Source organism: Amia ocellicauda, chromosome 5 (assembly GCF_036373705.1).
Source record: "Amia ocellicauda isolate fAmiCal2 chromosome 5, fAmiCal2.hap1, whole genome shotgun sequence".
In the NCBI taxonomy this organism is placed as follows: Eukaryota; Metazoa; Chordata; class Actinopteri; order Amiiformes; family Amiidae; genus Amia; species Amia ocellicauda.
In genome coordinates, this window is record NC_089854.1 from 10,828,085 (window position 1) to 10,846,516 (window position 18,432).

Consider the following 18,432-nt stretch of genomic DNA (forward strand, 5'->3'; position numbering starts at 1 on the left):
AAATCAAAGAGGATAAGGTCTATTACAGGCTGAGGTGGCCATTCATAAACAAGTCCATGCAATGATGCTTTTGGATTTTTGTTAGACATCAAATTAAATTGGTCAACCATCTTGCAGGAGTACTAAGCTGTGCGTGGGGGGTACAACACTTCAATTAATTCATAAAAATAGAATATGTGGTTAATATTTATTCAGTATAAGTCACCAGCTCCATTGAATCAGTGAAGTAATGAAAATCAGTGCAATTGCATAAAAGCCCACTTTTCAGCCTGTAAACTTTACACTTCCAAATATAGGATTCACACTGTCTGATGGACGACATTTGATAACAACTCGATGGTTTAAATCAAAGGGACAACGTAATTGCAATAGATAGTTAATCTGATTTAATCGGCAAATCAATGTCTAAGGGGCTGTTTAGTCAAGTCTACCCACACACTGCAGCACAACACAGGAGATCTTTAAAAGCCCAGACTGATTCAGAGCATTTACACGGAATTAAAATATATCAGGTAAAAATGGCATGTAAACAGCTTTCTGGAAAATATTTTTTCAGCATTCCGCATGCAAGATTTCTAGATGGGACACACCAGACAGTTTACAGCTGTATTCTGAAAAACTAAATATAATCTTTCATATAAACATATTCTGTTCCACAAATGTATTACAGGAGAATATAAGAACTAGAGAAACGTTGAACAATGAGAGGTGGCCACTTGGGTTTCTCTAGTTGATCAACCACAGAAGTTCATCCACCATTTTCTTGATGGAAAGCTGAGTCAACTTGGGCAACTCAGGGCAACTTGTTTCACACTATCGCCAAGCTTTGTGTATAAAAGGCCTACAATTTCAAACCCTACATCTCATTTTGATAATGTACTGCACAGTTCAATCCTTTACCTACATTTCTGCTTAGTCTACTATGTCGAGATGCAGTATATTGTATGAACCTTTGGTTTTTGGTGGAATTATAGAAAAACAGAGAAGTAAAGATTAATTCATGAGTAGGGATTTTAATATTGGAAAAAAGCCAAATAAGAATAGTGATCTAATTACATATAAACATTTTTTTTTTCTCCATAATGCGTTATGCATAATTGCCTCTTACAAGCATAACACAGTTCTACTGGGATGCTGCATGCTGCTCCCAAACCAACTCCAGCTGCCAAAGCAGGAACAAATGCACAGTGACACAACATGACCTACAGTGACCTATAGAATGACATCATTACAACAGTTGAAAGGTCACTAAACGATATTTCTTGTTATTTTTTATAAGTCTTGAGATGTTGTAGTGTAGTTTATCGTGATCTGGAGCTCTTATATAAATGATTAGTGAATCTAAATATTTGGGCCCTGGTGATATGTCACTGAAGATTTGCTTCGATGCCTGAACTCTGGAGGCTTGGTTTCTGTATTTATTGTTTAGGGTAGGAGTTATGAACCTGTTGGAGAAATTAACTTGAAACGGGCAACTCAAACAAATGATTTTGGATACTCTTGTGTTTAATTATCCATTAATTATTGTATTTATCCATGTGTTGCTTATTTACTAAGTCAATGCAACAAATCCAGCAGGTGTAATAAAACAACTGACTTCATTCAGGACCAAATGCAAAAGACTTTAGAAAAAATGCTATTGGTGACACAGAGGTTAGTGACTATCAGTATGTGTGATGTTTTGGAATACAGTGTATTGCCAGCTTGGGTGACACTGTAGTACCAAAATATGTTTATCAATATGATAGCACACCATTGACACAAAGCTGGGACAGTGACAACAAGGATCAAGGTGAATAGAGTTGAAAGTATTCAAAGTATTCAAACCTGCTGGACACTTTTTGGATAATCTGCAATTGAAACCAACTTTTTTCACTGCACTAGACGTTACAGTGCTGCAGGATTGGCACAATATTCTACCAGTTATCTATCAGAAGGAGTTGTATTTTCAATATTTTGGTAGAATGCTGTGGACGTTTAAGGGTTACATACAGAAATAAAAATAAAAACTATTTCTCTAGCACCTTTAGCTAGTGTCCAATCCAGTCAACCACAACTGATTGTGCAATGCAGTACAAACAAACATGATTAAGCTGTGACCACAATTACTGCTTTACAACTGCCTCTGCAATCACATCTGCTACAACAGAAACAGCAGTTCATTAGCAGAATTCCAGCCTGTTCAAATGCATCGTTTGGTGATGCTTAACTTTCAACTATCCATTATACAATCTCCTTGCACTTCTTAATAGACATTAGGACTAGTAAACAATCAACTCTTTGTATATAGCCTTCTTTAGCAATTCCAAGGTAGTAATGGTGACTGCAATGTCAAGATGTAGAGACAAAAAATAAATTGTTATGGAACTGGGTTCATAAAACAGGGTGGTTGAGAGCAATGTTTTGCAGCCATATTGTCAGAATTCCGACGAGCCTTAATGCACAGCATTGTGGGGGGCAGTGGCTGAAACAAGCGCTGGTGAAGTGCGGTGCGGGGGGTGTTGGGGGCAGGTGCTGGCGAAGTGCTGTCCAAGTTCCCGGTTGCGGAAACCAGCATTTAAGGTGCCATAATCAAGTCTTCACCAATTACTTATTAAAACCTGTCAATGTGTAGAGATGAAGTTCCATAAACATATATGAAAATCTTTATTATAAACAGATTACCAAAAAGTGCTCACATGCCTACCCAGAACAATTAAGTGTTGATAAATTAACAAAAATTAATCACGTCCTTTTTTAAAATTTAAATTGTTCTCCATTACAGTAAATAGAAGCGCATTCTCTTCCTTTCTCCTTCCAATTGCCTTCAGAACTGAACAAAAATTGCCAAAGCTTAGCTGTTGCTTAGTACATGTCTCAGATGAAGCATAGGTACTAGTGGTGGGAGGGTATCCCATTGTACTGTAGCTGTAACCTACGTACAAATCACAATTGCAAACCCTGTACCCTATCACATTCTTATTTGTAAGTAATAGAAAGTGGTTTCTGACAATAAAAAAATAGTACGTAATTTGAGACTAGTTGGCCCAAGCTCAGATTAAAGGGGTGTAGACTCTCAATGTTTAAGTTCAAGTTCAAGTTCAAGTTCAAGAAATCTGTATTGTCCCAGCAGGGCAATTTGAAAGCAGCATAAAACGTATCCACAAAACATAAATACATAAATACAATACATAAGTGCATGAATACATGAAACAGGCACTGACAAACTCAAACAAGCATGAAAAAAACAATGCCACCCAATTATGTAATGTTGTCCATTAAAATCTATGTACTTAGATAAATACATTTAAATAGCATTGGGCTTTGGAAGAAGAGGTACCATGTATCGACGACCAGAAGGAAGCAATCTAAAAATCAGACTGGAGTGGATGTAAACATTGAACGCTTTTGTCCAGAATGACAATTGCTTTCCTTATATGAGACTCATAATTGTAATTTCTGACCACTTCCTGCACACTTTTGTTGCCAAATTCGAGAACCAACACATACAAGCAAAAGTTAAAACAGATTCAATAAAATATCTATCTGGTGATGTATTACCCATACTACTGGTCCACACGTGTGCCTGCAGTACTGCTTATGTGAACCCCTGATTATAAACAGAAAAAAAAGCGTTCAATGTTTCAAAATCATTAGGCCCACCTGACAATACCGATTCCCGAATGGACAGATCAGTTTTATTACAAAGCCTGTGGGGAGATCATGCGTTCCCACCATTTATTTTAATATGAATCTAGGTACTACAAATAATCGCTTTGCCAACACCTTGCTTATATCCCATGGGGAGGAAGGAGACTGCAAACACTGGGTTCTGGGTCGTGCAAGTGGTACATGGAGTAGAACTATGGGAACTTACTGCAGCGCTCTTTGGGAGATTAGAGCACGGCTCGTGTCTGTGTTCCCACCGTCTGAGGTTAGATAGACATTCAGTGTAAGTAACGTGATCTCAAAAGCTGCTGTCATCATTCGCTAAATCTGCTTATCAGATGGGATTATGCAGAACGCCAGACCGCACAAGGAAACCATCGCACATCATTTGAAAGGTTGCAAAGATGCTTAGGATACCTACCTACAACAGAGAAGAGCTTTTCATGTAGGACTGGAAATCAAAGAGATTGTAAAGGAAGACTGACAGTATGTGAGAATTACTGTGAGCATGGTAAAACTAAAGCCAATTATTTTGTTTATTATATGCTTTTTTTAGTAAATAGGGTTATTAGTAATATGATTGTGGTTGTTTCTGCACCATCTATAATTTGAGGAAGTTGAAAGATGTTTTGACAGCAAATGTAAAAGCAGCTGGGAAAAATGACACCCTGTTATTCACTTAATTAATAAATAATTGGTAAATAACAAAAGTTCTGCCAATCCACTGCAATAGCTGTGAAAACAAAACAAAAAAACAATCTAAAATGCTAAAATCTGAAAATGTTAAAAGCTGTTTTGAAAGAAGAAGGAATACTCTTTAATGCCTTTAAATGAACACTTCAATACAAGGATGAATAAGTTACTCTCTGTGGTGCATTGCAAACACACTCATTAGCTAAATGTTGCAAAAAAAAATATGGATTCTGGGGTGAAAGAGTCTGTATCTACACAGATAATAAGGAGATTAAGTTAGTGATTTGAATATTGTACTCTGAACTTTTTTGTCTTTATAGAAGCAGGATATTTCCCTGCCAATAAATCCCTGCAAAGTGGAGTTCCCATTCAAGTGCATTTTCCTTTGAAAGGAAATAGCCTTCTATGCATGAATATTATTATACTCCTAGCCAGCAACTTCAAAAACTCCTGATGCTTAAGACGTAGCTTATACCGCGCGTTTGCACAATGCAATATCAAAAAGGCTTAACTTTACTTTCTCATTGAATCATTCACAGTGCTGTACGCTGCAAATATCCTTGCTGAAGCTAGCCAACTGTGAGACAACATCCTGAGCAAATCTGCAGGAAAATGACTGCCTCTATTTATCTTTTTATGAGATACCAGGTGCACAGCGGTGTACAGTGTCTCAGACAGATAAAAGTTACCACTGTATAAACCTATAATATCTAGGTAACATTCAAACACTGTGATCACAAACCAGCACCATCTTTTCACACTTGAAAATACCCAGCTATTACTTTCTGCAGCTTTGAGATTCATCTTTGACTTTGGATTAATCTTTTTATGACGTAACAAGACTCACACAAACATACACAACAGCCTACAACTTCTTGAAGTTTGCAGCCATGAAAAAAGCTTGGAAAAGGTAATGATTTGTTGGGACTGAAAAAAGTTTGTGAAGGCTGAAGCCACCTGTCCTAAATAAATGCTTCTCGTTTTAAGGATAAAAAAAAAAAGATTTGCGTTAAACCCAACAGTCCTAGGGATGAAAAGAAACTTCAGACTGGAATATAGAGTGATGAGCATTACTGGCTTTAATCAAATCTATTGATCCATAAAGGCAAGGTGAGTCAGTGAAACATAATGCATTAAATCCCGCCCCCCCCCCCCCCAAAATAAGACAGTTAGTTGACTCAAGATGTTCAGATGCTGCTAGCCCTACCTGGTACATGTATGTGTTAAAGTGGATCCCATTTTGCAGATGGATTTTCACAGAGGTAGGGTTCATGTCGAAAGAATCATATCCGAGTTCCCAATCAGTAGCGAAAGCACGGGAGGAATAAAGCACTCTCCTCTGCCTCTAAATCCTTGATGGATGACAGTAAGCCACAGAATAAATTAAATTTCTCTGCACCGAGCGCCATCCACCCAGCAAGCGACACAGCACTGAGATACACAGCCTCTCTTTCTCAGAGCGTGGGCTGAACTCCCAGTACAGTTTGCCAGAGACAGGGAAACGGAGCAGATGAGAGAGACAGAGCAGATACAGATACAGAGAGAGAGAGAGAGAGAGAGAGAGAGAGAGAGAGAAGGGGGGGGGAATTCTTTTACTAAGCCTGCAAACAAAACTCAAACAAAACAGTGACACAAGGGGCGGTGGGCTTCTGGGGCAATCATGATGAGAGGGGCGTAACAAGACCACTGTTATATAAGGGTTGGCACCTGTTTAGACTAATATGAGGCCTTACACACAAAACAATCGTACGCCTAAGCAAAGCAAACACTATTATAAAACTCTGCTAAATCTGAGAAATTTGCAATGGGACTTTTGCAACGACCTATGTACCTGTCTTCACTGCAGAGTAATACAATAACCAAGAATCTTCATAACTTCTGAGATGTATAATAAATAAATAAATACAATATTTCAGCCTTGTAGCCTTGCTATGATTGGACGGTGCCTCTCTAGATGGGAGATTTCTCTAACACTAGGGTATTCGTTCTGTTTTTCCAATTTAGTCAAATTACTTTCCTGGCATTAGTGAGGGACAGATAACAATTTTCCCTGCCAGAAATGAGTGTCCTGTGTAAAACCACATATTGATATAGTTTGACTTTTGCATTCCTAGAGAATGAGAGAGGTATTGCATATTTACCTCCCAAGCTCTCCCTGGATGGTGTGAATATTTTAAAAGGGCTATAATTATTTCTTGCCAGAACAGTTTGGCCTAAAAGTGTGTGTGTGTGTGTGGGGGGGGGGGGGGGGGGGGGAGGGGGACAGCCACGCTCTTGGGCTTTTCTTCTTTATTGAAAATTAACAAACAACTTCAACTCAGTTACTGGAGTATCGCATTTTAATGAAGCTTTGATCTACATGGAAGTTTCATCTACTAATGACCATCTTCTTTGATCAACAAATAGTGCCCATGACCTTTTTATATAATCTGTTTAAAGCAATGTTACTCATTTATTAGTTGGTTGAATAAATAAGGTTTCCTAAACTATACTTATCTGTCAATCTCTAGATTTACATGACATGAAGTATTCAGAAAACTTCATCACAATGTCACGTTTCTGTGGCTTACATAACCACCGATAGATAATCCAATCAAAAGTCTGATCAGTTTAACTGAACATTACATTAGTTTCTCAGAAAATGTAGTGTACAGATGCAGTAGTAAGTAGGATGGCACCACAAAAACTGTGCTAATTAATTAACAGGTAGTTTAAGTGCCAAATGCCTCTATTTTGTTCAAACTCAGTTCCCTGTCATATAATCAACTTTGGCAACAAACTCATATTTTCAATGTTGCTCTTGCTTGCATTGCAGTAAAGTAGTTACTTAATAAACAGAATCACTTATATTTCTGTCAACAGTGGCGGTTCTAAACCCTTTCAACTTGGGCGACAATTTTTACGGGGGAGGGGGTGCTGACGGTGTTTGGTCCACGATGTTAGCGGGGGTGGGTGCTGACGGTGTTTGGTCCACGGTGCTAGTTAGGGGGGCCACAGGGGGGCCAAGCTTGCTGTCACGGGGGCACTGGCCCCCCCTCAGAACCGCCACTGCATTTCAAAAGACTGATATAAAATGCATTATGTATCAAATTATTGCACCTTCAAAAATGTAAAGGAAGTGACATTTTCAAGCAGCTTCTTACCTTGCCCCAATTGAGAATCACAGAAAAGGTTGTATTGCTGACCTCATAAACGTTAGCAAAAACAAAATCAACATTATCCCTGAAACCATGGTAATTGAATGTGTTTTGATGTTTATTTGCCTTTCTTGTGCAATTTAATGGTAGATGGAATTTGAGTTGTGCCACTATTGCAGCTTATATAAAAATGCTATTAGTGAGGGGGGGAAATAATTTTAACTGACTTTGTAATACAATCATCTATCTCTTAAAACCCTGAAACTTTCTCTCTCTCTCCCTCTCTCCCTGCAAACCTCAGATTCTCCATAAAAAGCCTGGATGTGTAACATTGTAACTCTTGCGATTTTACTTTCTTTTTCAGCAAAAGCTATGCTGACGCATCAGTCAAACAATAACAGGTGCATGAATTAATGTGTTTGTTGGTGGCGTTTGTTTTGTTTTGGTGCTTTCTTATCTGCATTCTGACCTATTTTAGCACTCTTCCAATATCAAGTTCAGCTCTCTTTTCACCAAGGCAGCTAAGCAACACTTTACTAAAATAGCACAAATTAGCTAATACTCTCTGGCAGTCTCCCCTTCACATCTATCTATAAATAGAGAACAGCTCAAGACTTCACAATACAAATTTAAAACTTGTGATTTCGTAGGTTTATAAAGGGAAACAGGCCAGCTGTATGCATGCCATTGGGTCGCTGAAAGTCAAATAAACATGTTTTCACAGGATCAGAGCAAGTCTACAACAACACAGACTGGCTAAGATAGTAAAGAATGAGATTTAGTATGTTCTTCATCTCATGGGGAAAACATATATAATACCAGGAACTGAAGACAGATGTGGATCTAAGGTAAAGGAGCATTGAGTCCAACAAACCGGAGATCTTTCTTCACACAGAGAGTTGTGAGGGTCTGGAACAAGTCCCTGCCAAGTTGTTGCAGCAGATGCATTGGGGAACCTCCAAGAAATATTGCGTTTTTGGATCATAAAGATATAGGAAACCAAATCAACAAGCTGTATCGAATGATCGCCTCTCATACTTCTCTTGTGTTCTTAAACCTCTTCTGGTGCAAGTGGATTGTACACAGTCGTATCACAGATCTAAATGGCCATGACAGGCACAAGAAGGAGCAATGGGGCTCCAAGCACAATTCACCAAACACATTCTCCTAGTAGAGCAGCAGTACAATTCTTGGATGAACTATACTGCATGCTAGTCATCCGTTCTAATTCTACGGGATCAGCAATAATAATAGTTATCACAATTTAACAATTAACAATGCTGTGTTATGAGTTTTTGCTTGGCTTGTGGAATTAAGACCAACTGCATGCTTCACCACTTGAACCTCCAAAGGCACGACACTAAAAAAGGATTGTGTCTTTGTGCAGTATTGATCTCCTGGTATTATAATTAATCAATTTTCACAGGATAATAGAGAAACAAAATATGGAACCCTTTGATTTAGTTTTTCAAGTGAGAAAAGAAATCTCCAGGGTGAACATTAAACATTAGGCCAACTCGTTCAATAACACTCCACAAAGTGAAAGATTAATTCCGACTAACGTCGCATGTTGCTAAGACAGGCCTCAAACTACTAGTCTCTTTTAACTTTGTTCAAAAGCATTGATGTGTTTTTGAATTAGGGCTGCGCAAAGAAATTACAGACTGATGAGCAGAGCCGCATGGGAGCCGAGCAGAAAACCTACAAGCTGCAGTTGTGTGGCTGATGAGTCTTCTTTAGGAAAAGTTAAGAAGTTGCATCGCAGGCAGGTTAGTCTGTGTTCTCTTATTAATAGACAAGTATTAATACATTATTAATAAGCATTAATCCCCTTAATTTTCACTGCTTCCCTACTTTTAGTACAGTGAGGGAAAAAAGTATTTGATCCCCTGCTGATTTTGTACGTTTGCCTACTGACAAAGAAATGATCAGTCTATAATTTTAATGGTAGGTGTATTTTAACAGTGAGAGACAGAATATCAACAAAAAAATCCAGAAAAACACATTTCAAAAAAGTTATAAATTGATTTGCATGTTAATGAGTGAAATAAGTATTTGATCCCCTATCAATCGGCAATATTTCTGGCTCCCAGGTGTCTTTTATACAGGTAACGAGCTGAGATTAGGAGCACTCTCTCCCTCGGTCTGTGGCTTCATGCAAGATCTCACCTCGTGGAGTTTCAATGATCATGAGAACGGTGAGGAATCAGCCCAGAACTACACGGGAGGATCTTGTTAATGATCTTAAGGTAGCTGGGACCATAGTCATTAAAAGAAAACAATTGGTAACACATTACGCCGTGAAGGACTGAAATCCTGCAGCGCCCGCAAGGCCCCCCTGCTCAAGAAAGCACATGTACAGGCCCGTCTGAAGTTTGCCAATGAACATCTGAATGATTCAGAGGAGAACTGGGTGAAAGTGTTGTGGTCAGATGAGACCAAAATCGAGCTCTTTGGCATCAACTCAACTCACGTGTTTGGAGGAGGAGGAATGACCCCAAGAACACCATCCCCACCGTCAAACACGGAGGTGGAAACATTATGCTTTGGGGGTGTTTTTCTGCTAAGGGGACAGGACAACTGCACTGCATCAAAGGGACGATGGACGGGGCCATGTACCGTCAAATCTTGGGTGAGAACCTCCTTCCCTCAGCCAGGGCATTGCAAATGGGTCGTGGATGGGTATTCCAGCATGACAATGACCCAAAACACACAGCCAAGGCAACAAAGGAGTGGCTCAAGAAGAAGCACATGAAGGTCCTGGAGTGGCCTAGCCAGACCTTAATCCCATAGAAAATCTGTGGAGGGAGCTGAAGGTTCGAGTTGCCAAACGTCAGCCTTGAAACTTTAATGACTTGGAGAGGATCTGCAAAGAGGAGTGGGACAAAATCCCTCCTGAGATGTGTGCAAACCTGGTGGCCAACTACAAGAAATGTCTGACCTCTGTGATTGCCAACAAGGGTTTTGCCACCAAGTACTAAGTTGAAGGGGTCAAATACTTATTTCCCTCATTAACATGCAAATCAATGTATAACTTTTTTGAAATGCGTCTTTCTGGATTTTTTTGTTGTTATTCTGTCTCTCACTGTTAAAATACACCTACCATTAAAATTATAGACTGATCATTTCTTTGTCAGTGGGCAAACGTACAAAATCAGCAGGGGATCAAATACTTTTTTCCCCCACTGTAATTACGCCCAATGCATGTAGCACTGGTCGACCTATTACTGAATATCTGTATGAATTTGAATTAAGTTAAATATACTCAGATTATAACTATTGTACAATGCACTATTTACAATTTTGTAGAATGTTTTGGTAAATGGACATCTGTTCATGGAAAAAATCTATTTAAAACAAACAAGCAAATAATGTTTTTGCATCTATGGGATCTATCTACCACAGTGAAGTTAGTTCAGTATGAGTAAAGTGCGGCCGGTTATTTCTAGAATTTGATCTGCAAATGTGGTCACTGTGACACAAAGGGTCTGAGAAAGAGCGACTAGATCCCTGGAATGAACTCAAATAGAGGAAAAGAATAACGATAGGCAGAGTCACTCCCAAGGCCTACCATGAAACAGGAAGCAGAGGTCATGATTGGAATTTAAGATCAGGTCAATTCAGGACTAAGAGCAGGAGGCATTTCTAGTCTTCCATGAGTCACGGAGGGCTTGAAAACTGGAAGCTAATTATCTTGGTTCCATTAAAGAATGGCTGGGTGGAATTATGGGATGGATTAGCTACTACTAGATGATCCAGTTGATTTCTGACATTCATGTCATGATGGTTCTTCTAGTAATGAAGTGGGGAAGATGCAGGGTGCTCATTGAGATCAGTATTTTGACAGTGCCATTACAGTCCTGTTGGGTTTTGCTTTCTATGCCGCCAGACCTGAACGGTTTGTTTGCACAGGCCTCCAGCCCCCACAGAGAGTGTCACAACTGCTCACTCTTCCTGCAAGAAGCTCTCAAGTGTCTGACTGGGGGCAGCAAATTCCCCGTGTCAGGCCGTTTGTCTTCCATTAAATGGCACGTTCGGCCTCATTACTTTCAAAAACCTGGTTCTTGCCCGTGCCCTCCTGTTTGACAGCCAATTGCAAGTGATGCCATTATAATCCCCTTGATTGTGAGCTTAACGCAGACAACTGTTTCAGTACTGAGCATCCTCTGACATAGCATGATGGGGAAGGCATTGATTTTTACATTGTTGTCTGTCTGCAGTGGTCTAAAGATTGCCTGTTTATCTATTCAGCACTTCCACATGGTAGTAGTTACTGGTGTCAACAAGGCCAAATCCTGCCATGTCTCCCTGCAAAATGATGGCCTGTGTTTCCCAATGTAATACACATTTAAAAAAAAAAAAAAGAAGGCTCTTTGCTTTGACTGTGGTTCACTGTGTCTCATTATCGCAATTAGCAGTTTCTTGTCTTTGTGTTGATTTTAGTCACGAATGTTTGTGAGGAATCCAATGTCTCCTTCTTGTGGAGAAGGAGAAAAAGCAGGAGGAACAGAAAAGCAAAAGAAGGAAGTAGTAGAAGTATGGGGACAAGAAGAAGAAAAAAATATACAATGAGAACCATCTCTTATTTGGTTCATGTATAATGTCAGGTAAAAATAAAAGAGAGAGAGAATTTGCCTGTGACTAAATGGCGTATCTGTGCTAAAATAAATCTCTGCATAATAATTATAATTGAGCAGAGTCCTGCCGCGACACTGGGCAGGTACACACTTTCCAGAAGTGTGTCATCGAACGGACAAACCACGGCACCGTTTTCATGGATGAAGTCATTATTTAGCAGGCACATTTGTTTTTTTTAAATGTCACGGCTCACTAAACCTTTAGGCTTAATCCAAGCAAAACAATTTAATTACAGCTGACGTCCCCTTTCTCTGTGACATTGCAAGGGTTTATTTTATGGAGCGTTTTATCTCTGCTGTTGGTCTATGAAATCATGTAACATTATAGAATAGCTCACTATATTACATCTATCCAATTTTCAAATGTTCAAATCTTTGTCAAGTATTAAAAATCAAAAACGATACCACTATGATTACTATTACTACCACTACTAATGATACTACAAATCATCATCAAAATAATATTTACAATATTACCTTTTTTGAACTATGTAACATTCATGTTGACAGATATCACAAACTATACATACGATTCCATGAACTGAAATGTTGTGCTTGAATTTTTTACTTGTACAGATCCGTAATTTTGCCACACGAAATGTCATACAAATCGGTTTGGGTTTAAATATTGATAAGGTTATAGGCTACATACTCTACGAACATAAGGGTGGAGATCAATAATAACAAACTTTGCAGGGTTTATTCAAAGTAAATCTGTGCTCTACAAGTATAAATGTGACCTACTGAGCCAGCCAGTGAATGCAGAGAAACTCTAATAATTTAAATAGAGATTCAGAGGTCTTCTACAATTGTGTCTTGCAATTTTCAAAAACATGAACAAATTTAGGGTATTATCAACCATCACACAGAATATTCTGGAGAAAAAGATGTGTTGGAAGTATTGGAGTGATTGTGATGATTAAGAGGCTAAGAAGACCATTTGGTCAATCTTGCTGTTTTTGGTTGCTAAATCCATGATTGATCTGTGGAATTCTGTTCAGGATCCAAGGGAATACATTTCAAACATGCATGTGTGGCTCGGCCCAGATTCTCCCAACCTTTAAAAGCACACCCCCGTAGGTCTCTGTGTCCTTGTTTCACTGTTGATCCTGAAGGTATTAGCAGTACCTTTCAGGATTTTTAAATACATATAATCATGTTCCATCGTAGTTTCGTCTGTTGCAGAGATTCTCTCAGTTTAACCTGTCCATTTGTGACATTTCTTTAAGGTCAGGGATTAAGTTGGTCCCTCATCTCTGATTGCCTCATTCCACATCAGCAACATCCTTTTGGCACAGAAGCGAGCACAATTGTACACAATCTTCTAATTGAGCTCTGAGATTTGGAATTACATCCACTGATTCAGATGAAACAGAGACACATGAGTGAAGCTTCATTCCCACTGCGTTTAAAACTTTGGTATTCCACAATTAATTCCTTACGTGGGTTGTGTATTTTGCACAGATGTCACCTCTTATGTATTATACTGTGATGAGGCATTAAACGTATTTGTTTTCACAATCAGAAACCTGCTTCTTTTCATTTCCAAAAGGCACAGCTGTTTTTTTTTTTTTTTTTGTGAAACAGTGCTTAATCATTTGTAATCAAACTGGGGCCCCTTGTGGCAAAAGGGTGTAATTAGTTTTTTGGGGGTGAAAATTGATGAAGGCAATTATTGTAGACACCACAGGCATCAACGGTATTTATGTTTATTGCCTTTACATTTTTTTGTACAGAATAACGTATGATGAAAAAAATATATACATTTTATATGTTATCATAATAAATGGCAATAATATTTTTTAGTTAGAACCTCAATAATAATAATAATAATAATAATAATAATAATAATAATTTTTAACATGCAACACTTCACACATGCTTTTCGTAAAGGATACTGGCACTTGGCCAATTCATCTTAATTTGATGGAATGAGCTCCCCCATACCTTCAGTCTAAGAGATGTAGAACAAATAACTGAGTAATATCAATTTAGCCCTCAGTTAGAAACCCACTCTTCTACAGACTGCCTGCAGCTTCTCATTTTCTGTAGCTGGGAACCAAGTCTCCAATTAAACCAATGATGCTGAAAACTGTGCTTTTCCTCCCTGACAGTTTCTCAGACTCGGGAGTCTCAGACAACAATCCCGTTGCCGCCCTCCAATACAGCGCTAACGGTTTTCAGTAGGAGACACTTTGCAAGGTTGTGTTACACTAGGAAGCATTTCACTGTACAATTTTAGCCGTTCCTCTTTTATGTATGTTGAGTCATGCTGATTACATGTTAGATGTGATGGTATACTCTCACACTGGGATAGGGCGTTTTAAAGATCATGACCTTTGTACAGAGGTTTTATAATGATAGTTGCCCATTGAAACAGCAGTTTCTTAATTGCTGGGCACTGCAGAGCGATGACACTTGGTACACATACAAAATGGGATCTTGGAGAAGCAGGGCAGCTAAGTGTAACCATGATGTCCATGATGGCTCACCTACATGGAGGAACAATGGTCAAAAGTTGCACAAAACTGACCAGTGATCGAAGGACAACAAATAGATCTTGTTTGGCAAGGGTCCCATGGTCCCAAGTACCAAATTACCTATCTAACTTCATTCTCAGCCTATTCCGTCTCCATGCTTGCAGACTGACCTCTTCTTCCATTGGTCTGATCTGCTTCTCCTCAACTCTGTTGCTTTGACCTGTTTAACGTTGGAACAACACTGTGACAACAGTTTCCTATGGTTAAATGTCATTAAATTAAACACACATTTTTAGACTCACAGATACAGTAGTACATTGTTGGATAATGCAACCAAAATCTGCAACACCTTGTGCTGTATATCTACAGAACAGTATTTAAAATGTAATAGTTGATAAACAAGGTTGAAAACAGTTTTGATTAATTATATAACCGCTTGCACAGACTATATAACATAGGTATTTATAACTGATGTTTCAATTAAAAATAAAATTATTTATAGAAACGTAATTAAAATAACATGTATATGACATATTCTGCTAGTAACATCATTAAAAAACACATATATTTCTATATTATTGTTATAATGTTGCGCCTGACAAAATCAAATCAACGTTGTATTTGATGTTATGTCTGCCACAACCAAACAACAACCTTACAGCACCATTCTGAAATGCAGTGACAACGTTGTGTGTTAGCTGGGATTTGACAGGCACTGATGTCTCATCTAAGGTCTCTGATGTCTCTTCTCCTACAGCACAGTTTTCTGTGAAATTTCTGGTCAAAATGGACAAGTTTAGCCCTCTGGACCTACAACATCATCTCCGACTTCAACCCAATTCATCATTACATGTCTTCCATCCATTGTTCTGACTAGGCCCAGCCTTTCTTAGTATTTGAGATGAAGTTTGAAATGTGATATAGCCACTGGTTTTATGTTTATAGCATTGGCTGCATCAACTCCAGGATGCTTCGGCCCCATACTGTGGTATAAAACCTTGTGAATTTCAGTGCTTTAAATGTGCTGTCTTGCCAATTAAAACCTGTACTTGGTTCTGGTTTTATCAATGCCTGGAAATGCTTCTAGGTAGGGTTTACTGTTTTAATACGTCACAAATACTAAGAGAGGAAAAAGGTTAAGTCACGGGAAATTAAATGTACGTCGTGTGTATTTAAGCTCAGCAGCACGCTAAAGAAAGGTCTGTTTATTATTTATTTATTATGGGAAGGGATTGCTTTGATGGGGGGAAAGCTAGCAAGAAAATAAAACGGAAACAATACACTCCACGATGAACCAAATGTAACATTATGCAATGTCTGTGTCCACTACTGTAAGTATTCTCCTGGTTAATGAATTGAAAAGGGGCATTGTGTGTATGAGATGGTTCTGCTGCAGCCCTGTCTAAGCGTGTCTCTGCTAAGCCCATCATGCACATAAGGTTGACTGCAGTTAACTCTTCGTGGCCCGGGGGCGCGGAAAAGCACTGAGGGGATGGTTTGTGGGTGCAAGATGGGTTGTGTAAGGGTTTCTTTAAGTAACTGGAGGGCAGCGGATTCCCAAGTTCAGTTCATTGATTTATGCTAATGTGGACCATAGCCAGCAGGAAGGCAAAATGGTCTGTGCAGAATAAAAGCAAATGTCACGGGCTATTAATAAAGCTTCTTCTTGGAAAAGGCAAAAAACGCCAGTGTCAGTGCTCGTATCTGTGCAAGAGATGGGCGATATCCAGTAACGAGACGAACAGAAACAGGGATAAGTCATTGCTACATATGGAAGACTACAAGCCAATAGAGAATATGCATACTGCACTGAACACTGTTTGCCTTCTCTCTTGAATCCTGTTCTACACACAAGCCTTCATATTGTGCCATTTTGTGTTGCTGGTCTGTCCCACCATTGGGATTCAACAGGATCTTGACCCATTTCCTCACATTTGATTCTGCAACATGTTTAACTCTAGCTGAGAATGAAAAATGTGGAGGTGCGGCCTCATCTAATACCTGACATATAAGATGGCATTGTGCGTAGTGAGCATTATACACTCACCTAAAGGATTATTAGGAACACCTGTTCAATTTCTCATTAATGCAATTATCTAACCAACCAATCACATGGCAGTTGCTTCAATGCATTTAGGGGTGTGGTCCTGGTCAAGACAATCTCCTGAACTCCAAACTGAATGTCTGAATGGGAAAGAAAGGTGATTTAAGCAATTTTGAGCGTGGCATGGTTGTTGGTGCCAGACGGGCCGGTCTGAGTATTTCACAATCTGCTCAGTTACTGGGATTTTCACGCACAACCATTTCTAGGGTTTACAAAGAATGGTGTGAAAAGGGAAAAACATCCAGTATGCGGCAGTCCTGTGGGCGAAAATGCCTTGTTGATGCTAGAGGTCAGAGGAGAATGGGCCGACTGATTCAAGCTGATAGAAGAGCAACTTTGACTGAAATAACCACTCGTTACAACCGAGGTATGCAGCAAAGCATTTGTGAAGCCACAACACGTACAACCTTGAGGCGGATGGGCTACAACAGCAGAAGACCCCACCGGGTACCACTCATCTCCACTACAAATAGGAAAAAGAGGCTACAATTTGCACAAGCTCACCAAAATTGGACAGTTGAAGACTGGAAAAATGTTGCCTGGTCTGATGAGTCTCGATTTCTGTTGAGACATTCAGAGTACAGTCAGAATTTGGCGTAAACAGAATGAGAACATGGATCCATCATGCCTTGTTACCACTGTGCAGGCTGGTGGTGGTGGTGGTGTAATGGTGTGGGGGATGTTTTCTTGGCACACTTTAGGCCCCTTAGTGCCAATTGGGCATCGTTTAAATGCCACGGCCTACCTGAGCATTGTTTCTGACCATGTCCATCCCTTTATGACCACCATGTACCCATCCTCTGATGGCTACTTCCAGCAGGATAATGCACCATGTCACAAAGGTCGAATCATTTCAAATTGGTTTCTTGAACATGACAATGAGTTCACTGTACTAAACTGGCCCCCACAGTCACCAGATCTCAACCCAATAGAGCATCTTTGGGATGTGGTGGAACGGGAGCTTCGTGCCCTGGATGTGCATCCCACAAATCTCCATCAACTGCAAGATGCTATCCTATCAATATGGGCCAACATTTCTAAAGAATGCTTTCAGCACCTTGTTGAATCAATGCCACGTAGAATTAAGGCAGTTCTGAAGGCGAAAGGGGGTCAAACACAGTATTAGTATGGTGTTCCTAATAATCCTTTAGGTGAGTGTACACAGGTCTATATTAGGGTGCTTATGATGATGTTAGTTGGCTTTTTCAAACCAGATCATGAAAAGTGAGCCCCATGGAAAGATGAAACTTGATACACAAACACATGGGGCCATCACTAAAGCTGCATGGTGTGACTGTCATTCATGTCCATATTGGCTTGCATTCAGGGAAGGATATGGTACAGAACAGATTAAGCTGTTTAGAGTTCAAGGGTATAATTCAATGTTGGATGGAGCTCCGGCTGTGCTTTCGGTTTCATTTTCGGTTCACAAATAGAGCATTTAAAAATAATATATTATATTAAAAATAATATAGTGCTATATATTATCTGATTGCTTGCGGTGTTGTTTTTTTGTCCACAGGTCTTTGTTTTTTCCACAGCAGGACTGCTAGCAGCCTGGCTGCCCGGCCTGAGCCTCGGTCTGTCATAAGAGATCTCGCCCACGTGAGGTGCTCCTCCGCCGGCTTGTGCCCGGACTACACTACAGCCCGCGGCTGCGGCTGTAGGGGATCTCACTCTCTCAGCTTGCTGGAATTGAGCTCTGCTGCACTCCACCATCCTGAAACCCAGGC

At 39.6% G+C, this 18,432-nt stretch overlaps 1 protein-coding gene across 10 annotated transcripts in view; it reads right to left on the bottom strand.

Annotated features, from left to right (window-relative positions):
• The window catches only part of ppfia4 (PTPRF interacting protein alpha 4), a 125,784-nt gene that overhangs the window by 69,111 nt on the left and 38,241 nt on the right, over positions 1-18,432 (bottom strand). Inside the window, exon 1 of one of the 10 annotated variants that reach the window (XM_066703682.1) lies at positions 5,549-5,897. The exons of the other annotated variants lie outside the window; for them this stretch is intronic. Within the exon in view, the coding sequence (XP_066559779.1) occupies positions 5,549-5,614 (66 nt within the window). The 5' untranslated portion in view covers positions 5,615-5,897. Of the gene's footprint in view, positions 1-5,548; positions 5,898-18,432 lie in introns of those variants that run through there. 10 annotated transcript variants of the gene reach the window in all.